General features: G+C 42.7%; 1 protein-coding gene across 1 annotated transcript in view; it reads right to left on the bottom strand.

Annotated features, from left to right (window-relative positions):
• Positions 1–5,359: 5,359 nt before the first annotated feature.
• The window catches only part of EFEMP1 (EGF containing fibulin extracellular matrix protein 1), a 51,271-nt gene continuing 34,122 nt past the window's right edge, over positions 5,360–22,508 (bottom strand). The window contains exons 6-12 of the mRNA XM_048938192.1: positions 20,907–21,029; positions 17,276–17,395; positions 14,809–14,928; positions 13,283–13,402; positions 8,736–8,859; positions 8,422–8,617; positions 5,360–6,577 (exon numbers count right to left, since the gene is read on the bottom strand). Of these exons, the coding sequence (XP_048794149.1) occupies positions 6,419–6,577; positions 8,422–8,617; positions 8,736–8,859; positions 13,283–13,402; positions 14,809–14,928; positions 17,276–17,395; positions 20,907–21,029 (962 nt within the window). The 3' untranslated portion in view covers positions 5,360–6,418. The remainder of the gene's footprint in view (positions 6,578–8,421; positions 8,618–8,735; positions 8,860–13,282; positions 13,403–14,808; positions 14,929–17,275; positions 17,396–20,906; positions 21,030–22,508) is intronic.

Below are 22,508 nucleotides of genomic sequence, written 5' to 3' on the forward strand. Positions count from 1 at the left end.
TAGTTCATGTCTGATGAGTGTCTAGAGGTGGCTTTCCTAGAAATGCCATTATTTGCAACAGTCTGGCTCCTACTGCCTTTCATCTGGGTAGAAATATAGGATTCTGCTCACAGTTTTCGTCTCACAAAATGCCTATTTCTGCTCTCCTGAGTCAGAGGAGCATCTTCTTTTACATCACTGCTTTAAAACTGTGACTTTTAGGGAGGAGGTAACAATCCCTGCAAAATACAGTCTGAGTTGGCTTAATGCTTTTGTGACTTTGGCTGAGATGAGTGTGACTGCTGCTCCCCAAACCTGATTCTGATGCAGGTGATGGATGTGGTCTCTCCAGTCATTTCTAGTGCTGGAGCTGTTTTTGGAAGCTGGCGTTTTCTGCTGAACTGTTGTCCCCTACAAGGACAGGCTGAGAGAGCTGGGGCTCTTCAGCATGGAGAAGAGAAGGCTCCAAGGAGACCTCATAGCAGCCTTCCAGTACCTGAAGAGCCTACAGGAAAGCTGGGGAGTGACTTTTCATAAGGGCAGGAAGCAACAGGACATGGTGAAATGGCTGTAAACTGTCAGAGGGTAGATTTAGACCAGATATTAGAAAGAAATTCTTTCCTGTGATGGTGGTGAAACACTGAACAGGCTGCCTGGTAAGGTTGTGAATGTCACCTTCCTGGAAGCATTCAAGGCCAGGCTGGATGGGGCTTTGGAACTAGATGATCTCTAGATGATCTTAAAGGCCCCTTCCAATCCAAACCATTCTATGATTCTATATCACTGCCCCCTAGGAGAGTGTGATCAGCTTGAGTCCCCCACTGCTCTCTTGTTGCAGTTGGAGTGGCTTCTCCTCCCTGCATGCCACATGACTTCATTTTTCTGCTCTGGTGTTATCTTGTTTTGGTTGTTCCCCTCATAATGCGAGTCATGTCTTGGCCACATCTGCCTTCTGGGGGCTTCTTGCCTTTTCTGAGCCTAGAAGAGACTGGCTTTGCCCATCCACGTGTTGGTGAGTTGCTTTTTTGGCCTATTATTTTTTCCTAATTCTTATGCAACCTCAGCTTCTTGGATGATGACTTGATTATAGTAATGCATTTTACCCTTCTGCTTTGGTATACTGGCTTCCCCTCTGCAGCCCTTGCTCTGAGCTCCCAAAATCTGTTTGTTTTCCTAGTTTCCATGCCACCTGTGAGGAGGATTTCGTGCTCTGACTCCTGACTTGGATGTTTGTTATGTATGTTCTGCATAGGAGACATTCCTATGTGTTGCACGTGGATACTGCAGGAACATTGGAAGTGCAAAAAAAAAAAGTGACCTCCAAGGGAAGGAGGTTGCAGATTCAGATGTTTGCCAAGTCACACTGGCAGGATTCAGACCTTGAGGTGTCCGTGCACAGACTTCCATGGCTGTGTCTTAAGATTTAAAGAGGATACCTATATTACTGTTGTCAACCCAACAGTTGGGTTGGGTTTGCTGGGTTGGGGTGGCAGCCTGTTAAATTTGGAAATGTTGTTTACTTGTTATATACTTAGGTGTATGTCTGAGGATAGCAACAGAGTTTTTCTTCTGCACCGGATTTGCAGAGGTTTCAGGTTGTGCCTCTAGAGGCTGGGGCAGGGGGTGTACAATGAGTGCTTCATTAAAACAGCAATAAATTGCACCAGTGTGAGCGTTTACAGGGCAGGAACAGCTGAGGTTCTTTGTGTTGCTCTGGTGCTGGGGCTGCTGGGCTCAGTGAGCTTCTCCAAGGATGGCACTGCTGGTGGGGTCTTGCTTGAGAGCTGCACCTTTCACTTCAAAGCTCTGAGCTGAAGCCAGTGGGAACGCTTTGTTTTTGAATATCTGTGGTGATACAGTAATAGGTTAAAATAAAAATATTGATCATCTGTGCGTGTTGCTGAGAGGAAGCAGAAGTACAGAGCATGGTGTCCTTTGTGGGACTGTGGGGGCTCGGGATTGGGAAGCGAGCGATTTCCAGCTCAAATGAGTGGGAACGGTTTGTAACCATGTCTACAAACAAAACCTGCAGCTCATCTACGTCCAGTCTGTAAGATGCATTGCTACACATCCTATCCACACAGTCCCAGTCCCATTATTTACGTGTTCTGAGACACCAGGGACACCTCTGCTGCCTCTCGGTGTTAGCGGTGCAGCAGTGGTTGCTGTAAATGCTTGCAGCTTTTCCTACTCAGCAGATATAGACCACGAGTGGGATGATTTAGGAGGAATTAACTTCGAGAGAACTTATTTCCCTCTTTAAAAAAAGAAGTTAAATGCGTGTAGCCTAAATCAACATAATATAGAACTGTGTTTTTTTCCCATGCAGAAAAATAACAAGAGCTTTTGCACTCTGTCCTTCAAATTTGCTTTGGCAACTATAAGCCATCTCCATTTTATTAAACAGCTCTCTTTCCTCCTAATATATACAGAAATGTTTGCAGTATAAACAACTTAACTAGACAGCTGCCTCTCCCCAGATGCAGGACGCAGTTAACTTTTTGCCCCGTTTCTGTTCACCAGGGCTGGTAAGTTTTCCTGCTGGCCAGATGAAATAAAATTGGATTTTGTACCAGATGCGGCGGAGCTCAGTTTTGTGTTCTGCAGGTGTTTCCCCAGCTGGGGAGTGTGGAAGCGTGCCATTTTGCTGAGATGATGGTGAGGTTTAGAAATGTGAGGGCGTTAAAAATAATTCTCCGTGTTAACAGTGGGCTTTGTCCCTGGTGGGCTCCATATGCCGAACAGCTGACTGGGGCAGCAGCTGGCTTTTTTTTTTTTTAATAGGAGAGTTATAAAGATAGAAACATGGATGATCATTCAAAACATAAGCAACTCTTTGCAGTCATGGAAACGGGATACAACAATAAACTTGCATTTGTAAGCCTTCCAAACAAAATAATCCCACTGCTCTGCGTTCAGGTGGTCTCAGGGAAGTGGATGAACTTGGTTTTCTGTTTCCTTAAGTTTCTGTTTACTCAATCCTATTTCTTTAAACCTTTTTCTCTCTATTTCTGAAGCGATGTTAAACTTTGCATGTGATGCTGATTTAGGTGGTTCTCTGAGTGACAGATTTATATGAGAAGCCTCCCTGAAGCGCGTTGCTGATAACCATGCTGGTACACCATTGAGAAAGCTGAGCAAATGCTCTCCTTTCAGCTCATTCCTTGGAACTTCGATGCCCTTTCAACCCAAGCAGTTACTTATACCCCTGAAGCAACTTTGCTGCAGCTCCACATCCTGAGCATGGGATGAATCTGTGAGTTTCCCCGCTAACACCACACAGGTTTTCTGACAGTGTATGAAAGCTCACCAAACCTCAGGCACCAAACCATCTTCTCCTCTTGCTTACAGGCCTTCTGGACCAGTGTAGGCTCAGTTGCATACTTCACACCTATCTGAAACAACCCTAGTCGCCCTTTTCCAGCCCCTGGATTGATCCTGCTAGCCTGCCCCATTTTTGCTTCAGAGGGGCTGCTGCTGTTTCAGCTCCCTGCTGCCATGGGAGGGCTGTGATTCACGTTGTGCACGGGAGTGGTGAGCTGAGTCAGCCTATATTGAAGCGATGTGCTCCTGAGCTGCATGGTAACCTCAGGCTTGGCATGGTTGGGCTGAAAGCAGTCTTATATCAACCTGCATATTGCAAACAGATGGGGGCCAGGGTGCTTGGCTGGACAGTTTGTGCAGAGATAAAAGTGGGTTATATCCAGTGCATGAGCCGTGGAGGAGCGGGCAGGTCGAGTATGGCTTGGGTGCATGTGTGAGCTGCAACTGCCTTTGCTGCTTATGTCATTTGATGCACAAAATATGAAGCTAAGAAAATGTGGTTCCTGCAGCATGTACAGGCTTTGTGGGTTTATCAGGAAATCCAGGTAAACCCCCTGGATTTTGGGATCATCTGGCTAAGTGTACAGGTCGTATTTATATATGCACATATATAAACCAGTCCGTTTTGTGCTGTTGTGTTGTCAGATAAGCAGAAATTCAAAGGGCAAACAAATTGCTCAAGCACCCGGCACAGCAGTGGCGTGTAAATGGATTTGCAGCTGGATGAACGGAGCGTGTTTGGGGCTGGCTGGTGGAGCTGCAGGCAAGAGTCTGGTATGGCAGCTGCAGTCCTGGCCAGGGCTATGGCTGGGGCAGGACGGGTCGGTTGTGGGGCTGCCACAAATGTTTCTCTGCTTTCCCGATGATTGCAAGTAAGTGCTGGTGATAAAGCTGGTGTCAATACGCATCCTGTTTGCATTGGCAGAGGTTGAAGGCAGAGCAGGTCTTTGGGGCAGAGCTTGGCAGCGTGGGGTATGCCAGAGATGGTTTGTGGCTCTTGAATGCACAGCAGGGGCCAGGCAGGCGCTCTGCAGCCTCCTGAATGTGAGGAAAGCGACCTTTGTAAACCTAGAAACAAGAAACCCAATTGCTTATTAGAATGGGCAGTGCTGAATTACACGACTTAGGCAGTTAAAGGAGACCTGACCATTTACTACTGGCGTGGGATGAACTCTCAGACCAAGCGAGTTCATAGCAGTGATGATGAATGGGGAGGAATCCCTCTGGTGGGAGGAAGGAGCTTCCTATGAGCCAGACTTTGCACATCAAGTGTTTTCACCGTGGAAAAGAGATTAAATCCCTCTCTGAAGTGACTGGGTTTATATTGGTGAGCCTGGTTTGCAGAGGTTTATGAACACTACTTGTGTGCTCATCCCACAGCCCTGGGCCCCAGGCAATGGCAGCTTGGTCCGTGCCAGCACTGTTTATTTTTCTGGCCTGTGCCACAAACGTGTGCTCTGACCCCATTGGCAGATGAAGTATTTACTTAAAGCCACAAATGAATGCCTGAAGGAACGATCATTGGGTAACGGGGTCCTGCTCTGCAATTTGTCTGAGTGTGGGGGCTGTGCTGCCCCAAAGCAGAGCAGTTGTGGCCAATCCCAAGCTGTGTCCTGGAGGCAGTTTTGCTGTGTGTCCCAGGATCTCTGCACGCCATGTCCTCCAGCCATGCTGGCTGCTTGTCTCTGGGCATTTTTCCTGAAAAGCCATCACCAAGGGTAACAGAACCACTCAAAAAATCTGAATACGTGGGTCTGCACCGCAGGGGGATTTTGTATCCAACAAATACAGTGTCCACAAAGTTTCAATGGAAGGTGTTGAGTAGAAAGGAAGCTCCTTCCTTTAGACCAGCAACTAACGTGTTGGTGTGGCCTTTTAAAACATCAGTAGGACTCAGTAGGTAATGACTGTCCTTCCACAGAGGAATGGTGTTAGTTTGCCAGGTCACTCTGTGACCTGACATCTTCTGTGCCATTCGTTCCCTACAGAACCAATAGCAGTGAGCGCTCAGCCCTCTAGTGTGGGCTAGGACTTTCTCAAAACAGACTGAACACACTACGGTAAGAGAACTTTATTAAAAATTTTGTACATCAAAGGATTAACTACTACATTTTAAACAGGAAATAAGATTTTACATATTACAAAAGATGCTATTAGTTCTTGAATTAGAAATAAATTTTATGCACACTGTACATGACACATCTGAGTTGTAAGCGCAAGAACAGGACAGTGCTTGAAAATATATGATATAACTTAACAAGCAAATATGCTCGGTTTGTAGTACACAACATAATATTTCTGGAGAAATAGCACATTAGCTTCTGTCTGAAAATGCTGCATCCCTCTAGCCAGTAACTGCCAACAGTGTTCTCGGGAGAAAGCGAGTGCCCAGTGCGGCGATTTTCCACTTGGAGTTTTTCATTGGAGGAGAAATGCTCTTATGATGGCCTGTTTCTCTTGGATCAGGATGTTATTCTGTGGTATGGTGAACACAATCTGCACGTAAAAACCCGATGCAAAACACTTCTCACAATGCAACTTTACCCCCCAACCCAGATCAGAAAAAAAAACAACAAGTGATAGCACATAAATGTCTACAGGAATAGATTCTTATTAACTGGTATCTTTTGTTATAAAGTTAGTTACAAAGAAATATATTTAGCTTATCAGAGAACCATTACTTTGTGTGTCATCCATAATACAATTCTTTGCCTTTGAGACTGTCAGTGTAGCTGCATTAGAATTTTAAACAAGAACAATTCAAGATCACCTCTGAACTGTGTGACCTATTGGGCTATGGAGGGTGTGTGAAGTTTTACAGGATAGCATGAACAATACAGTTCTCATACAGAAGTACTATGCTTCTAGGCCAAGTAAGGTATTAAAAAGATTGAAATCTTTATACAGAAAGTGACAATGCCCATGTTATACTATGGAACACATCTACTAATTCTGAATTACAGGTGTAATGTGTGGGTTAAGGATATCAACTTACTACACAAATATATATAAAAAAAAAAAAAAGAGTAAAATCTATAAATAAAATAGTAAGTGCTTTCTTTAAGATAATATTCTTTGGCTGCTTTAAGTGCCAGTGGAGGGTTATTGAAAACCACTAGAATGCATAAGGTCCCACTATTATTGTTAATCTTAACACTGAGCTTGTACGGTAATTCAAACTGTTGACTGTTAGCATCTCCAGATCCACAATGTGTTCTCTTGGCCCCGACAGCGATTTCACCAGCACCAGCATTGCACTTACGGCGCTTGTTTGCTGAAAGAAGGGAAAAAAGAAAGTTCAATTCAGTCTTAAGCGATTCTCTAGCTGTGCCCAGGGACTGCTTGCCTTACTGCACCATAAAAATGCTCCGTCTCAGCACGGAGATGCACAATGCAAGTATTATTTAAGCACTTCTAAATGGCCGTGACTAATCTCACACCTGGCCTCGCTGGAGGGAAGGCTTTACCTGACTGGGGCATGGAGGAATAAACCGCGCTACAAAATCTGTTCCTGGTTATGCTGAGTCCCCTGCAGGACCTGGAAAGTGGTAATCTATCCCAGGATGGTTGTCGTTTTATCTCCATCTATCAGCTTTTAAGATATGTGAAGAACAAGTAGAGAAACCTAATGTGTTTAACAGTGATGCAGCTTATTCAGTGGAGGGAAACTGCACTATGGTTCATAAAACTACAGCAGAAGCTGTGTACCCCAAAAACACTGGGAGTTTTTGCAGCTAGCGTGCCTCAATGCCTCCTGCTCCACCCCAAAGTTCTTTCCAGGCTGGGGTCTTGCTGCTAGGGAATGAGACTTTGATGGCCCAGCTGAAAGGTGGCATGCCATCAGTATGGTGAAAGGCTTCCTAATTTACAGATGGTAAAGGGGGGAAACTCATCTCCCCCTTCACCTATTGTATTTTGCTCCCCATGTGAACCAAGTAGGTTAGACAAATGAATCCATGTGCTGTGTCAGAGACTGCAAGCTTCACTGAAACAACAGGAATGATTTCTAAGAGAGAGCTCTATTTACCACAGCACTCTGTCAGGAATAAACACAAGCTTCCTTATTTAAACCCCGTGATTTCTTGTTGGGTGGCAACAGAAGATTGGAATTCAGTTTCAAAGTCAATCTGCAGGCTAGACTGGAGTTTCTCCTTACCTAGAATGAACTCGAACTTCAGAGCTGTCCATTTTTTTTTCTTAAAACAACTGTTAATACTTTGGGGGTAGGTATGGGTTTTTGATGTGCAATAAATCCAGGGAACAGCACTGAGTTATAGGTATACCAGATTAAGTTAGGCACAAGTGAGGAGATGCTTGTTCTATCTTGATGTAAACAGGCAACACAGTGTTCTGCTGTATTATTAGTACACTCTAATCCTCATATTTTAAGAAAAATAAATGAAAACATTCTAATTAATAACGTTCTGGCTTGTTTTCAGTGCTGATGCTTTTTTTTACTGAGTATAAAGCCACATAATGGAAAAAGGATTTTCCAGGAATCTATAAATATATGAAATATCCAAAAAAATTAGATTCCTTTCAAAAAATCCTGAAGTAGAAGTTAGTTTCATTCATCCGTAATCTACTTGAATGCATTATACCAACAGGAAATACTGCTGTCCTAAGTCATTTAAACTTCTGTGGTTTTCTGAAATAGTTGCAGCACTGTGAGAAAAAAGTATCTCCCAATACAGACTTTGCTGCACGTTTGAATTTCTCTCTCTTGGAATCAGTGCCCCATCCTGAGCTATTTCCTGACTTAATTTCTTCTGTGGAGAAAAAGAATACTCATTCAATGCCTTCTGTGTTTTTTATGGTTCTCTTCTAAATATGCACAGGAGGGATGTCAGTACGGACTGCAAAATCATAGAGGCATTTTGAATTTTGGGTGAGTATCACTCGCTAAATATCCATGGTGGTTACTTGTGCTGCAGTCACTTGAACTGTTTGATTCTCAGTTTGTAGAGCTGTTGGGCAGAGCAGGGAAAGGCTTGAAATTTGTAAAGCAAGCACACTTAATAAGGTGCTATTAAAAAGCTGATACTACTGCTCTTACAGGAACACTGCAACTCCTTGGCAGCACTAGAGGTTTCCATACCCCGCTCTACCAATACTCACTCTCAGGTAAAATTCTCCATTTTCGTTTCCTGACTTGATCCGGAATGTGTTAATAGTATTAGGATAAATAGTGGTTGCCTGAATCTGGAAGATGTCAGAAGGCACTGTTCTGTCTGAACGGATGCTCATGTATTTGTACACAACGGAGTAGGGCAGCTCTCTGCAGATGGTGTTTGATACGGGGCAGACACAGCGGCTGAAAAACAAAAGCGGGTGACTTTGATAACAGCAAACAAGCAGTACTTGTGTTCTGCCAAATTCGGTCATGCTGCCTGGTGTGGATAACCCTAAAAATGTGTCTGTCTTTCTCTTACTTCTCAGACGTGAGGACATAGGGCTCCTGACAAGGATTTATCGGGTAACAACGAAATCCTCCATGGTAATTCCAGCAAATCTCATCCTCTCTGCATTCATTAGTAGTCTCACACTCATTTATGTCTAGGAGGAAGGAGAAGGAACGGTCAAAGCAGAAGAAGTGAGTTTGATACAAAAACAAACACACAAAGCAACAACCACCAAACAAGCCACCTGCTCTTCTGCTGGAACTGAAGATTTCTGTTTTCTTTACCTGCTTTTCTGGTGCCTGGCTATAAAGCATTTCCCTGTGCAGACATGGAACATATTTGTTAAATGCATGTTAATCCTAAACATTTTTTGTTGACTAAAGAAACACAGGAGTCACGCTATAATGCAACTGTAGAAATACTGAATTCCAAGTTAGCAAAGAATCATTTTATAGCATAAGACATCTTATAGGGAGAAGACAGAGGCTTTGTGATTTCATGCTTTTTGCGGGACCTCGTTTCTAATTGCCTGGTTTTCATGGTCTAGCAAAAATGCCCATTAAATGGTTACATTTCAACAAAAATAGCTCTGAAAGAAATTATGAAGTCTTGTTTATTTTTGTGTGAAGCAGTGCTTCCTTCCCCCCTCCCCCCCCGGGAAAATAACCTTGAATGGTTATGGAGACAATCAGACTTGTGTTCTATTAATGTTCTGTCAACTTGTCAGTGCCAGAACCCAACCACTGTCACTCAAATGCTCTCCTGAAATTAACCCAGCCTCCAAAAGGGGTTATTCAAATATAATCTCTTTGAAGACGGATGCTTTTTTAAATTAAAGATGGTCCAACTGCCTCAAGATGCTCCGTATCAGCTGCTCTTCTTAGAAATGAAAAGAAATTCCAGTCTGAGAGAGAGATGGATGCCTGCTATGGTGCAGAGGCATGGACAGACAGACAGCCCTGTCCTGGGGTCCAGCTAGGGGAGTAAGATAAGCTGGCTTCCCATCTGGCAGGGGGTGAACTTGTGCAGGTGACAGTGACTGGACATTTGTCTCTGCTCAGGGACTCTTCTCTCCCCTTGCTCCTGAAGTCCCACTAGCTAATAGATTTCAGGCTGTGGTGTGGGAGAAAGAAGAAGGTATGGATAGCAGCTGAGAACCAGAAAGAGGTGATCACATTAAGAAGGCCCAACTGAGGACCAGTGCTGCTAAAAAAGGCAAAAGGTCTTAGCAATTGGAGATTTTGTGCTGAGAGGCACTGAGGCATCCATCTGCTGCCCAGATAACCTCTCTGTAGGCCTTCTGGGGGCTTGCATTCGGGACATCAGGAAGGGGATACTGACTATGATAAAGCTGGAGGACCACTGTCCTCACCGAGACTTCAAGCTAGGTCACACAAAGCTGTGACTGGGAAATTAAAATACATCAAAAAAGACCTTATGTCCCTTGGAAGATGTTGAAGGGATCAGGAGTGCAGGCAGTGTTCTCCTCAGTCCTCCCAGCTGGAAACTGGGATCCAGGCAGGAGAACAGACCAGTTGAATGATGTCTGTGTGAGTGGTGTCACACCAAAGGCTATGGATTCTATGATCTGGGATGCACCTTTGCCAAACCTGGAACGTTGATGTGGGATAGTACAGAACTGACCAAGAGGGAAAGGATATACTAGGGAGCAAGATGGCTGGGTTCATCAGCGGGGCATTAAGCTAGAGCTGCTCGGGGAGGAGGTGTACTGCTGAGTGACAGAGAACAAGGGAATGCTGTCACTTTAGGAAGCTGAGGGGGAAAAACTCCCATTTGCCCTGGAGGTTTGTGGGAAGGCTCCTTTATGAAGGCAGTGAGTCTGAAAACCCAGCTGAAGTGCCTCTAAACCAGTGCAGGCAGTGTGGGAAATGAGCAGGAGCATGTGCACTTGGAAAACTATGATCTTATTGCTATCACAGAAACATGGCGGGATGGTTTGCATAGCTGGAATACTGCCATGGAGGGCTATGAGCTTTCTAGAAGGGATAGGCAAGTTAAGAGGGGTCAGAAGAGACAGGCCAAGGAGAGTGTGCCTCCTCTGATAAATGAGAAAGGAGAAGTAGCTACAAGAGACATGGAGAAGACTGAGGTACTCACTGAGTCCTTTGCTTCACTCTTTATTGACAGCCAGGATTCTCATATTTCTCCCATCCCTGAAACTCTTGGTTGGAACTGGGGGAACAAACTCACCTCTGCTGTAAGGGCAGAGTAAGTCTGAGAGTGCCTCATGAGACTGAATGTGTACAAGTCTATGGGGCTGGACAACATGCATCCCAGAGTCCAAAGGGAGCTGGCTGATGTGGTTGCAGAACTGCTCTCCATCACATTTTAAAAGTCATGGCTGTCAAGTAATGTCCCCAGGAACTTGAAAAAGGGAAACATCACTCCTATTTACAAGAAAGGGAGGAAGGAGGCTGGTAAGCCTCACCTCTGAACCTGGGAAGATCATGGAGCAGATCCTCCTGGAAGACATGTTAAGGCACATGAAGGAAAAGAAGGCGTTCTGAGGCAGCCAGCACGGCTTCATCAAGAGAAGGTCGTGCCTGACCTATCTGCTGGTCTTCTATCTTGGAATGATGGCATCGGTGGACAAAGGAAGGGCAACTGATGTCATCTACCAGGACCCCAGAAAGGCCTTTGACATGGTCTCCCACCACATCCTTATCTCTAAAATTGAGATACAGATTTGAAGGGCGGACTATTTAATGGGTAAGGAATTAGTTGGAAGACTGCAACCAGAGCGTTGGGGCAAATGGTTCTATGTCCAGGTAGGGGCCGGTGATGAGCAGCGTCCTCGAGGGGTCTGTCTTCGGACCACTACTCTTTAACATCTTTATCAGATTATCTATTTGACATAGAGGATGGGAGCAAGTGCACCCTGAGCAAGTGACACCAAGCTGAGCGGTGCAGCTGATACAGATGAAGGAAGAGATGCCGTCCAGAAAGACTTTGATAAACTCAAAAGGTGGGCCTGTGTGAACCTAATGAGGTTCAACAAAGCAATGTACAAGGTTTTGTGCTTGGGTTGGAGTAATCCCAGATATATATGCGGACTGGGAGAACTTGAGAGTAGCCTTGCTGAGAAGGACTTATGGGCCCGGGTAAATGAAAAACGTAGCATGGGCCATCAGAGTGCTCTCGCAGCTCAGAAGATGAGTGATATCCTGGGCTGCATCAGAAGAGGGGTGGCCAGGAGGGTGAGGCAGGTGATTGCTCCTCTCTACTCTGCCCTTGTAAGGCCCATCTGCAGTACTGTGTCCAAGTGTGGGACTCCCAGCACAGGAAAGACATTGAGCTTTTGGAGAGGACCCAGAGGAGGGCCATGAGGATGATCTGAAGGCTGGAGAACCTCTCCTAAGAAGACAGGCTGAAGGAGGAGGGCTTGTTCAACTTGGAGAAGAAAGACTCCAGGGAGACCTCACTGCAGCCTTCCAATAGTTAAAGGGAGATTATAATCAGGAGGGAAAAAACTTTTTACATGGGTAAATAGTGACAAGACAAGGGGGAATGGTTTTTAGCTAAAGGAGGGAAGATTTGGATTAGATGTCAGGGGGAAGTTTTTCACTGAGAGGATGGTGAGGTGGTGGCACAGGCTGCCCAGAGAGGTTGTGGATGCCCCATCCCTGAAGGTGTTCAAGGTCAGGGTGGATGGGGCCCTGGGCAGCCTGGTCTAGTGCTTGATCCAGTGATTGGCAACCCTGCCTGCAGCAGGGGGGTTCCAACTTGATGATCCTTGAGGTCCCTTTCAACCCCAGCCATTCTATGATTCTATGAAATTAGTTTGAACTCTAGAACAAAACAATAAGAACGGGAAAAAAAAAAAACAACCCACGGCCTTACAGCATTTTCATAAATTTGAGTTCTTCCCCTCATCCCCTTCTGACAATTAGCACACCTATTTCTAAAAATAAAGTTTGTTAAATGAGGTTCAGGATTACAAAGATAAAATTGTTCTTCAGTATTTTGGAAGAAATTGCAGATAACAAATGTAATATAGTGAGAAAAACAAGCTTCAGAACTATAATCCTAGTAATGTGGTGGCACCCAACCAGAACTGAACGACTGACCAGAACATTTGTTTTCTAAACACAAAACCAGCTGCTCAAAGTTCTTGCTTTTTTTGCTTTTTTTTCTTCTGTCTGTTATCAGAACATATCTTTCATTTCTGTTCTGGCTGCACTTAGGAACCTCTATAAAAAGAAACATGGTTTAAAGCAATGCCTAGTGTCTGTAATAAATGGCCTGATTTTTTTTCAGATATCTATCTCCGGAACTTAGATTCACAACCTGGACATCCAAGATGAGTTTTACCTCAGAGCTGCAAAAAATTCAATTTTGTTTCCTAAGCATTTGAGGAATTTAGAGTTTGAGCTGAAGGATTCACATAAAAAGAATATCAAATATACAACTGGTCATCAAATGCATCAACAAGTCATTTGTAAGCATGATTATAATGTCATAAAACATAAACAATTAGACAGCAAGCATTCTTAGTCTCGTGTGAAGTGATGTTACTAACAATGCAGAATTGAGAGTGTTAAGATAGAGGCACTTACCTTGACATGTTCTGCCTCCCACTACCTGGTAACCTTCAGGGCAGACGCAGGAGAATTTTCCTGGTTCATTCACACACTGATATTGACATATATAACTTGAAGTTCTGCATTCATCAGTATCTGCAGAGAGCAGAACTTTGGGTTATTTTTTTGACATCTACCTTTCTACAGGATTGAACACAACAGCTAGTTGCTGTTTCTAAGGGAAGAAACAGTGAAGCTGTTTTAAAGAATAAGCTCTCAAGGACTCTGAAATGACTTTACACCTTAAAGCTGGAAACAGAAGGTCTAGTTTTACTCGTGTTGTTGCACACTCTCAAAACTGAGAAATACATTTATTTGAGGAAGCTAAAGTAAGACTTCAGAAGTAGTTTGGGAAAACTGGAGTGAGAATCTACAGTTCTTCTATTCTAAAGAAATGACTGCTTCCACAAAAAGCAAATACGAGATAAGCTAGCATAGCAGAAAATGTTGCCTTTGTGTTTGTGAGCTATCCTAATGGAGGAGTCTTTTGGGAAAGAGGGCAAGGCCTCTTTCTTGTCTTCAAATATTATTTGAGATATACCCTTTCTTTTCTTCTTTTAATCCTTGTGTAACCATCAGCCCCTTGCCAGAGAGTTGTACTATGAAACTGATTTAAACACCGTATGTCATTGCCTAGAAATGAAATTAAACCAAGGAAAACCAGGGAATGGCTTGGAAAACACTGTAACACCCTCCCAGTACCTCAGATTTGAACCCAGCTCTCGACTTTTGTCAGGGATTATCCCGAAGGCTGCATTCTTGCTGCTCCCTGTTCTGTTCACTTGCAAGTAAATTAGCTTAAGAAGCTTGGAGAGGAAGCATCTGTAATAGCTCTGCTGGCTTGTTTAGGAGGGCAGTGGTAAACCAAAAAGACCTCTTTGGCTCACAGACTGGTAGAAGGGATATGGGCTTTAAGAGTGAGATCATCCTGTGTCCAAAAGGAAATTAGAGGACCCCTGTGGAGGCTCTGGCAGAGGAAATAAAGTGTTGATTGTATAATCATCAGGAGACATGCTGTTTGTATACACAGGCTTGAAAGCGCCTCAAAAGCCCAATTGTTGTTTCCCTGCAATCAAAAATTGAAGGTTTTTCTTTTCTGAGGAACCTAACAGCACTCAGAATTTCAATTGTTTTTTGGTTTTCATTCCTTTCCAATTCATTTAATGGCCATCAGCATTAGACCACACACAGTTCAAGTGCTTGTGAAGCCTTATTCTCCCCAGCTGTGATCCGAACAGTAGTGATGTCTGTCCTGTGTTGCCCTTACTGTTCAAGACAGCCAGCCATACCTACACATACCTGAATTAAGCTGCAGCTATGAAGGTGCGTATCAGCAACAACATTTGCAACATCAAAGGAAAAAAGCCAACTCCAGGTTTTTGGCAATGAAGCACACCCACAGTTTGTTTCCACTTGAATTCTACCCCTTAGTTCACAGGGAGACTTCTGGGAAAATCAATCCAAAGTGACTGCTCTTCCAAGAAAAGAAAAACGTCGCTTACCTTCACAGTTGATTCTGTCACTACTTAACTCAAATCCTGGGTTACACTGACAGATGAAAGAACCCAGGATATTGTAACACTGTTGTGCACACGGGTTATTGGCATCACATTCATTTATGTCTGAAAGGAAAAATTGCAGATCTTTATCTTTTGTACCCAGTAATTAGGCTGATGAAGTGGATTAGTCCTTAGTCTGGGTCCGCTGCTTAGCCGGAGCTCAGCTGACTACATCACTATAGACCTGCAGTCTTTGGAACAGTGTCAAATCTATGCTTTACATTCCGTGTAGAAAAAAAGAGTATTTTTCCAGGAATGAGAGTTATCCGAATGTGTACTGAATTATTCCAATAATGTTTAGTGTGGCTATTAAACTCCACATTCCAGTGTCTTTTTTTTTCAGGTATAAAATGCCAAGTCTATAAATAATTGATATAAGGAACACATACTGATAAGACCTCTCAGCATGTGGTGGTTAAGATTGGAGCTATTTATTACTCCTTAAATTTGTTCTTTGAAATACCATTACAATTACAGCATGAGCCTTTTAGGCCAGTACAATTTTGCAGAGCTCTAAGGCCTAGACCATACAGGGGGAAGGTATGTTTCTAGGCTAGATTTTCCATGATGTGCCATCCGAAGGATACATGTGAGAACACTGCAATATGGGAAGAGAAGCAAATTAAATGCAAGGTTTATAGAAGTGTAATCACGTTTACAATTTGTAGAGCTCATTTTTATAGGCCGATGACTAATTGTTGCTTCTTTGTTGCTTCCTTATTTTCCCTTGTGTTTCTTTCCTGCATATTTTCCATTCATATTTGTGTTCATCAGCTGTAATCATTAGTAGAGAGCTGCACTGTAAACAATTTTTGAATTCCTAGCTTTTGCAAGTGCTTATATGTGTCAGCAACAGCCACCTCCAGAAACAACCAATAAAACTGCAAAAAAACCAACCCAGCCAAAGACAAGGCATTCATGAGAACTAAACCAACGAGGAGCATATTAATTAGCTATATGATCCTGCTGGACCTGACAGTGAATCAACAGGGGAGAACTGACTACCAAGCTTTTTTTCCTCCTTTCATTTGGTTTCTGGCAGCAGTGTGAAGAACGTACATCATGACAACGCTACCAGAAGGAATAAATAAGCAAGCCAAAGCCACAATTCCGTTTGTTTCCCTTCCAAGAAATATTGACCCACTTTCAATATATGCAAAAAGTTGTAAGACAAATGTGATCAGTACAGCTGCAAAGTATCACTTCTGCCAGATGACTGTTGCAGATGTGAGAGTCTGCCTTGATGCAGCAGCCATTCTTTTACAGATTTTCTTGTTAAGATTCACTTTACCTTTCCTGGTGGGAATACGACTTATTAGGCTGGGAGGCCAGCAAGAGTCCAGAGGGACTTCTTGGTGAAGCACCTAGCAAACCTGGAGCTGTCATACGGATTTGTAATTGAAAGAAAACAGCTTGAATTTGAGCCACGGAAAGGGTCAGATGAGTAACAACTTGTCACATGATTATGTTAAGTCCACATGCAATATTTATCCTATTATTTGGTGCAAAGCAATGAAAGCCCCTGTCACTGCAGTGCCGTGCAGCGTGCCTGTGCATGTGTGTATTGAGCCAGGGAGAACTTCCAGCCTTCTCCATCACCAATCTCTTGATTTTCACAGCCACTCTCATTCTTCCTCCTCCTAGCTGAGAACTCAGTTGTGTTAAAGTCAACAGCCAAGGGACCAGAATTTGAGATCCAAGATCATGTTGCATGAAAAAAAAAAATTATTAAGAAAAAAGGGAACACAAACCACACTTACTGCTTATTCAGTACTAGGAACATGGGAGGCTACTTACTTATCTTATTTCCTATTCTCTTCCCTAAAGCCTTATTTGGAATTTTGGAGAAGGAATATTGGGTTAAGCAAAACTTTGCTCAGGTTCAGTATGACCATTTATGTTCCTTAGCCCAAATCAGAGAAAAGCAATCTCCTGACTTCCTACCTAGCCTTGTTCCAAAACATGAAATAAAAACAAAGAACAAAAATTACCACCATGGCAACACAGGTTTTATTCTTTATGGATATTTTCAACGACACTCTTGTCTTTCAGTACTGTTACTGAGAAATGTGTCTTTAAATCCTGGAAAATTAACAGTTTTGCTTAAGAAATAGCATCCTTCTCTCAAGTATGTATACCTAATATAAACTTATTCAGTACCTTGTACTTCAGCAGCCGTATTTTCCTTTTTATTATTACGATCTCTGATTCTTTTACAGCAGATCTTATGATTTCCTACAGTCAGGACAGCCTCTCACTACAGCAACTAGTGTGATGTGCTGGTTGGTATTTTTTTTTCCTTTAGTAAGCTGGGATAAAGACAATTAAATTGCCATCACGGCAAGTCATGTGTGGGTGTTTGTCTCTACCAGCTGAGCTTACGTGTAAGTGCGTGTAAAGAAGTTCTTACCTACACAGGTGTGGTTGTTGGATGCCAGCTGGAAGCCAGCATTGCACTGGCAGTAATAGGATCCAGGAGTGTTTACGCATCGATGGTGGCAATAGGGAGGCAGGGTGCATTCGTCTACATCTGAGTTAGCAAAAAGAGAAATTAGTTTGAATGGAATCACGGACATTCACAGCTGCTGTGTTACCCAACTGTAAAGTTAAATGAACTTGATTAAAAGCAGAAAAAAGCTTATGCGGGCTAGATATAGCTTCCACAGATCTCAATGGGCATGCTGCTTTACTCTTCATTAACTTTTTAAGTCTGCTTCACTGATTGTCTTCCAGCCACTACTATCCATACATATGCCAATTTTACTTCTTACTCAGTTCCACAGTACTGGTCATATTTGTTATTTTGTATAGGCAGAACCCAGAATGTTTCATTCAGCTTTTCAAAACCTAAAATGTCCCCTAATCACGCACAATGTTGTCCAACATGGTGACTGAAACTCATGGCTCTGTTTTTTTACCCAAAAATTCTCATGCAGCACACTTAGCATATACTAAATCTTTTCAGCCCTGTTAGGAAAAGAGTCCAAACTTTCCCTGTGAGGACAGATGATTAGTGGCCCTGAAAAGGAAACAGATGGCTGTGCTTCCACAGGGATCCCCCACAAACTGGCTGGGTTCCCGAGGGGCTGCTCTCACTCCCTTTCCCCTCCTGCACACCTCTGCATACAGCAGCACTGCACCTTCTGGCTGCGCTCCGGGGCTGAGCAAGGCTGGAGCTGCTGCTATCTCAGGCAGCATTCTCTTTCCCTAGGCTCTCCCTGCAGATTAGCCCTGGTTGTGAGGTGGAGCAGACTGCCTTTCGAAGCTTCAGCATTCCTAATGTGCATTGGAGCAGGCTTTTCACCTGCAAACCACACCAACCGCGCAGCAGCCCGTTCTTTTACCTCTCTGCATTTTAGAAGGTTTCTTTACACTCTGGAGGAGATCCTGCCTGTTTGGCTGCAAACTGATTTTTCAGCTACGTTGCAATGCTGATCGTGCAGAAGTTGTCTTCAGCTATGGCCTGCTTGGGCCTGGTAGAGAAACCCACGCCTGTTCTCTACACGTACACAATGGGAGATTTCAAAGGCTCAGCGCGCAGACAAATAAGACCAGTTTTCACTGGAACAAAGAAAGACACTTCCCATAACCATGCCAGATCTTGAGTTTCCTACCTCCAGCTGTTTCCACCATAGTTGTGTTTCAAAAGAGGCCAAGTTGGTTTTTTTTTTTTTTTTTTTTAATTTTTATTATGAGAAAAGTGTTTGTTTTAATGTGGAGTGAAAAAATAATCATTAGAAGTTAACCCTTTCTTTGTCCATTCTGCATCCTCTGTCAGGAGCTAATCTTAGTTTTGGATGAGTTTGAATGAAAAGGCTTACATTGGAAAATCTCTGACTATCCGTGCAGTAGGGGTTGCTGCCACAGCTCTTTTGTTGCAGGGAAATTCTGAAGTAGAAATGGAATAAATGGGGAGGTACAGCAGATCTCACATCCCTGAATTTACAGGACTAAGCTCTACAATTTGCTGTTGAAAGACTGAACAATGTAGGTGTATAAGCGATGCTTTGCATTTTAGACACTGTGTTTCTGCATGGAAACGCTTCCAGGATCACACTCCAATTCAGTGGGAGTTTTCCTTGCAGAGTTAGGCTCCTGTGCTCATCAGCTCCACGTCGACCTAAGTGCTAAGCATAATCTACCCAGTGCTGCCAAATCTTCTGTTTGAAGTCATGCTGGAGTACAGTTCACTCTATTTGCAGTCCTGTGTTTCAGGAAACACTAATTTTGCAATAAGTGAACAACCAAATTCTTAAAATAAAATAATGTAATGTATAAAAGAAATGATGAATGGTTAGAAGTCAGTCCTTTTCTTCCTATAACTTGAGGCCAAAGAAGTCTGGAAAATTTTTGTTCAAATTTGAAAGAAACATTTCCTCCCATATGGAGAATCTCTATCAAGAACATTTTCTGGCTAAATTGTTAAAAATAAAAATAAAATAAAATAAAATGCCCAAAGACAGGCTTTATTCTGAATTGCTGACAGTACTAAGTGCAGCAACGTACTTATAATTTAGGTCACTGTGTAATATGTAACACAGGTGTTGTTCTTGCTTTTGACCTAAATAAGAGAAGGGAAATCTCACTTTCCAGACAGCTTTAAGTGTAGATTTAGATGCATAAACGGATTCGTGCAAAGATATATGGGTGTATCATACTGCTTTGAGTTCTGTAATTTATGTCCTGTAAGGCTTTCAAGTAGTGCCCTGGGCCATGATATCAGAAGTGTTACTGCACAGCAGTTCTATACTTCTCAAAAAAATTAGATAAAACCCATCTATTTAAAACTTTATATGTTTATCAGCAGGCTGTCAAAACTATTCTTGTGCCTATGCTCCCAAACTATTCATCCTCCTTTTGCACAAAGAACTGAGAAATATCAGACACATCTGTATTTACACCAATTTGTCAGTTAAGAGCCTGATGCATACCTTTAGAAAAGATTCTGGGGGTTGATTTCTATAGCCCTCAGCTCAGAACACCTGAGAAAAGCCATGGCCAGAGATTTAAGTTAGACTGGATGCGTACTGAAGCTTCTCCAGTGTCCCTCCTGCAGCCCTTGGTAGGCAGTGGCTACCTACAGCCTTGTCAAGCCTTTTTGGAAGAGCCAGAACTCTTTCCATAAACTTTTTCAAGTTCAAGATCCTTAACATGAAGAAAAAGAGGAAAACATGATCTGTTCCTGCTTTGCCGTGGCCCAAAGAACTGTTTTCTCTTAGGCTGCATAAAACCAGTCTTGTGACTTACAGGATCCTGAATGCCACCTCATGATGTACACAGTTGATTCTCCTACTTCAGTTGTTTTTAACATCACTTGACAGACCTCAGGCTTAGGACTGGAGCGCCTATAACAGCACTTCATCCACTGAAACCATGATTAAAGAGGTGCTACAGGCTGACGGAGGACTGCAGGAACAGAGTAATGGCACTTTTGCATAACGTCCCCAAACGAGGACGGAATAGGAAAGATGCAGTGTTTATGCTGCACTTGGATTTAATTTAATGCTCTACTTGTATAGGTCCCAGAGGTGCCGATGGTTTATTTTGGCCCAAGGAATAAAGCACAGTGGTTTATAAGTTGCAAATATCGTATACTTGCATTCAGAGTTTCCATCTCTTACATTTATACTCATAAAACAGACTGTGCATGGGGGCTCTGCAGAGCAGGGATTAGGTCCGTGTGAAGGTAGTGCTTTGTCCTGCAGATCTGGATTCAAATCTCACTGAGGTCAGTGGAAAGACATGCTTTAGCTTGCTGCTATCATAGACTTATGACTGTATCTGGGACATTAGGCAATGCCCCAATACAAATAATAAACACAACAGTAACTATTAAGAAACTTAATCTTGTGAAGTTCAATTCCAAGTGTTGATTACACTCAAAATAGTTTCTAGTTACATGTTTTAGTGATTAATTATTTTGATAAAGTGATTATTCCATTGCATTTCAAAAATACACAGCTTTTTTACCCACGTTTTATTATAAGAGGTTGCAACTTCAAGTAATGAAAGAAAGTAATTTAGGCCAGAGGAAGACTTACCAACACACTGCTCCCCTCGTTTCTGATAACCTGGAGGACACTGGCAGCTGAAGGACCCTCTGAGGTTGACACACACTTGGTCAGCTCTACAGTTATGAGTTCCTGTAGCACATTCATCTATATCTTTAGAAAAACAGCAAATATGATGTTAGTGACAAAGCTTACTTAAAGCATTTAACCTGCTGAAAAGTTCTACTCATTTTCAAGCTATCTACAAATGAGGCCAGCAAAGTTCAGATACTCCAAAGATGGAATCTCAAAGCTTATTCCATTTGCAGGATTTAAACTCTGATCACATTTCTCATAGTTTTTAACCACGTTTGAAAATATTTCCAGATAAATTACTTAAAATAATCTTTTTTTTGGTCAAGTAGCATTATTATTTAGACTTATCATTATAAAACTTTCTGAACGTGTCTTGCAGCTCTATGCTACTTTACCCATTTGGCTTTTTTGTTTTCCATGCTGAACTACTCCAGAAAACTTCAACAGAAGTAGCTCAGCTCTTTCTCAAGGGTTAGATGTAGAAATATTTTGCTAATGTCATAAAGGACTCTGGTGATCTTTTTTTCGCATGGTTCCCATGCTCCACATATTTGAGAGGGACTCGGAACTTGGTATGTGGTGGCCTTCTCATCAGGAAGAGATCTGCCTCTTGTCATTCCCATGAAAATTCCCTTAATTCAGTCAATCTGTTCGAGTGCTTGGAAACGGAGTACGCCTGTATTTCAGCAGTAGAGCTAAAAATGCAAAGACTCGACCAATACTTTTCTGTGTAATTCAGGCAGCTTCTCATTCACGCTAAACACAGGCTTATACAAGTATAAAAACATTCTGACTTTGCCTATTTGTTATAACTGCTGGAGGTACTTACATGCAATTAAAGTGCATGTGCTGACAAACAGCTTGCTTAAAATGGAACTGCAATTTTATTTTCTCCTCTGAACACCCAAAGCATTGGAGAGCTTTTTATTGTAACCTGACACAGTACAGTGAAAAGACTTTTAATTTTGGCATTGTACACAATTTGGAGACTCGAGGCTGAATAAACAAATTCCTTAAAACTTATGATCTCTAGTTTACAAATCTCAGCTGACCTCTCTATTTGTATAGGCACTTGGGACGTTAGAACATCACCAGTGGCAGATTCTGGGTGGTGCTTTGGAAAAAATGATGGATTCTTTCACATCGCAAATGAAAACAATTTTGACCACAAGATTCAATAAAAAATAAACCATCAACAGTTTGAATTAACTCTCAGTGTTTGCCCTTTCCCCTAATGTCCGAATATTTTACATATACATTTGTATTTTTCAATCTGACAGGAAAAATGAAGTCCTTTTGCATTAGCTCTTTGCATTTCGGCACAGTACTGCTGTGCTGGTGCAGGCCTTGCTGACTGCTTTGTTCTCTAGTGGCAGCTGAAAAGCACATTCTCAGGTGTAAAGATTTGCAGGGACAAGGTCTGGCTGCCTCATACCAACCTGACACATCATTAACCACTTGAGCCAAAGCACAGTGGATGCAGTGCAAGTCTTTGCAGGGAATTTGCTACGCTTTGCATGCACCCCCAGCTTCTACAGAAGTTGAAAATAAAATGGC

This window comes from Lagopus muta, chromosome 2 (assembly GCF_023343835.1).
Source record: "Lagopus muta isolate bLagMut1 chromosome 2, bLagMut1 primary, whole genome shotgun sequence".
In the NCBI taxonomy this organism is placed as follows: Eukaryota; Metazoa; Chordata; class Aves; order Galliformes; family Phasianidae; genus Lagopus; species Lagopus muta.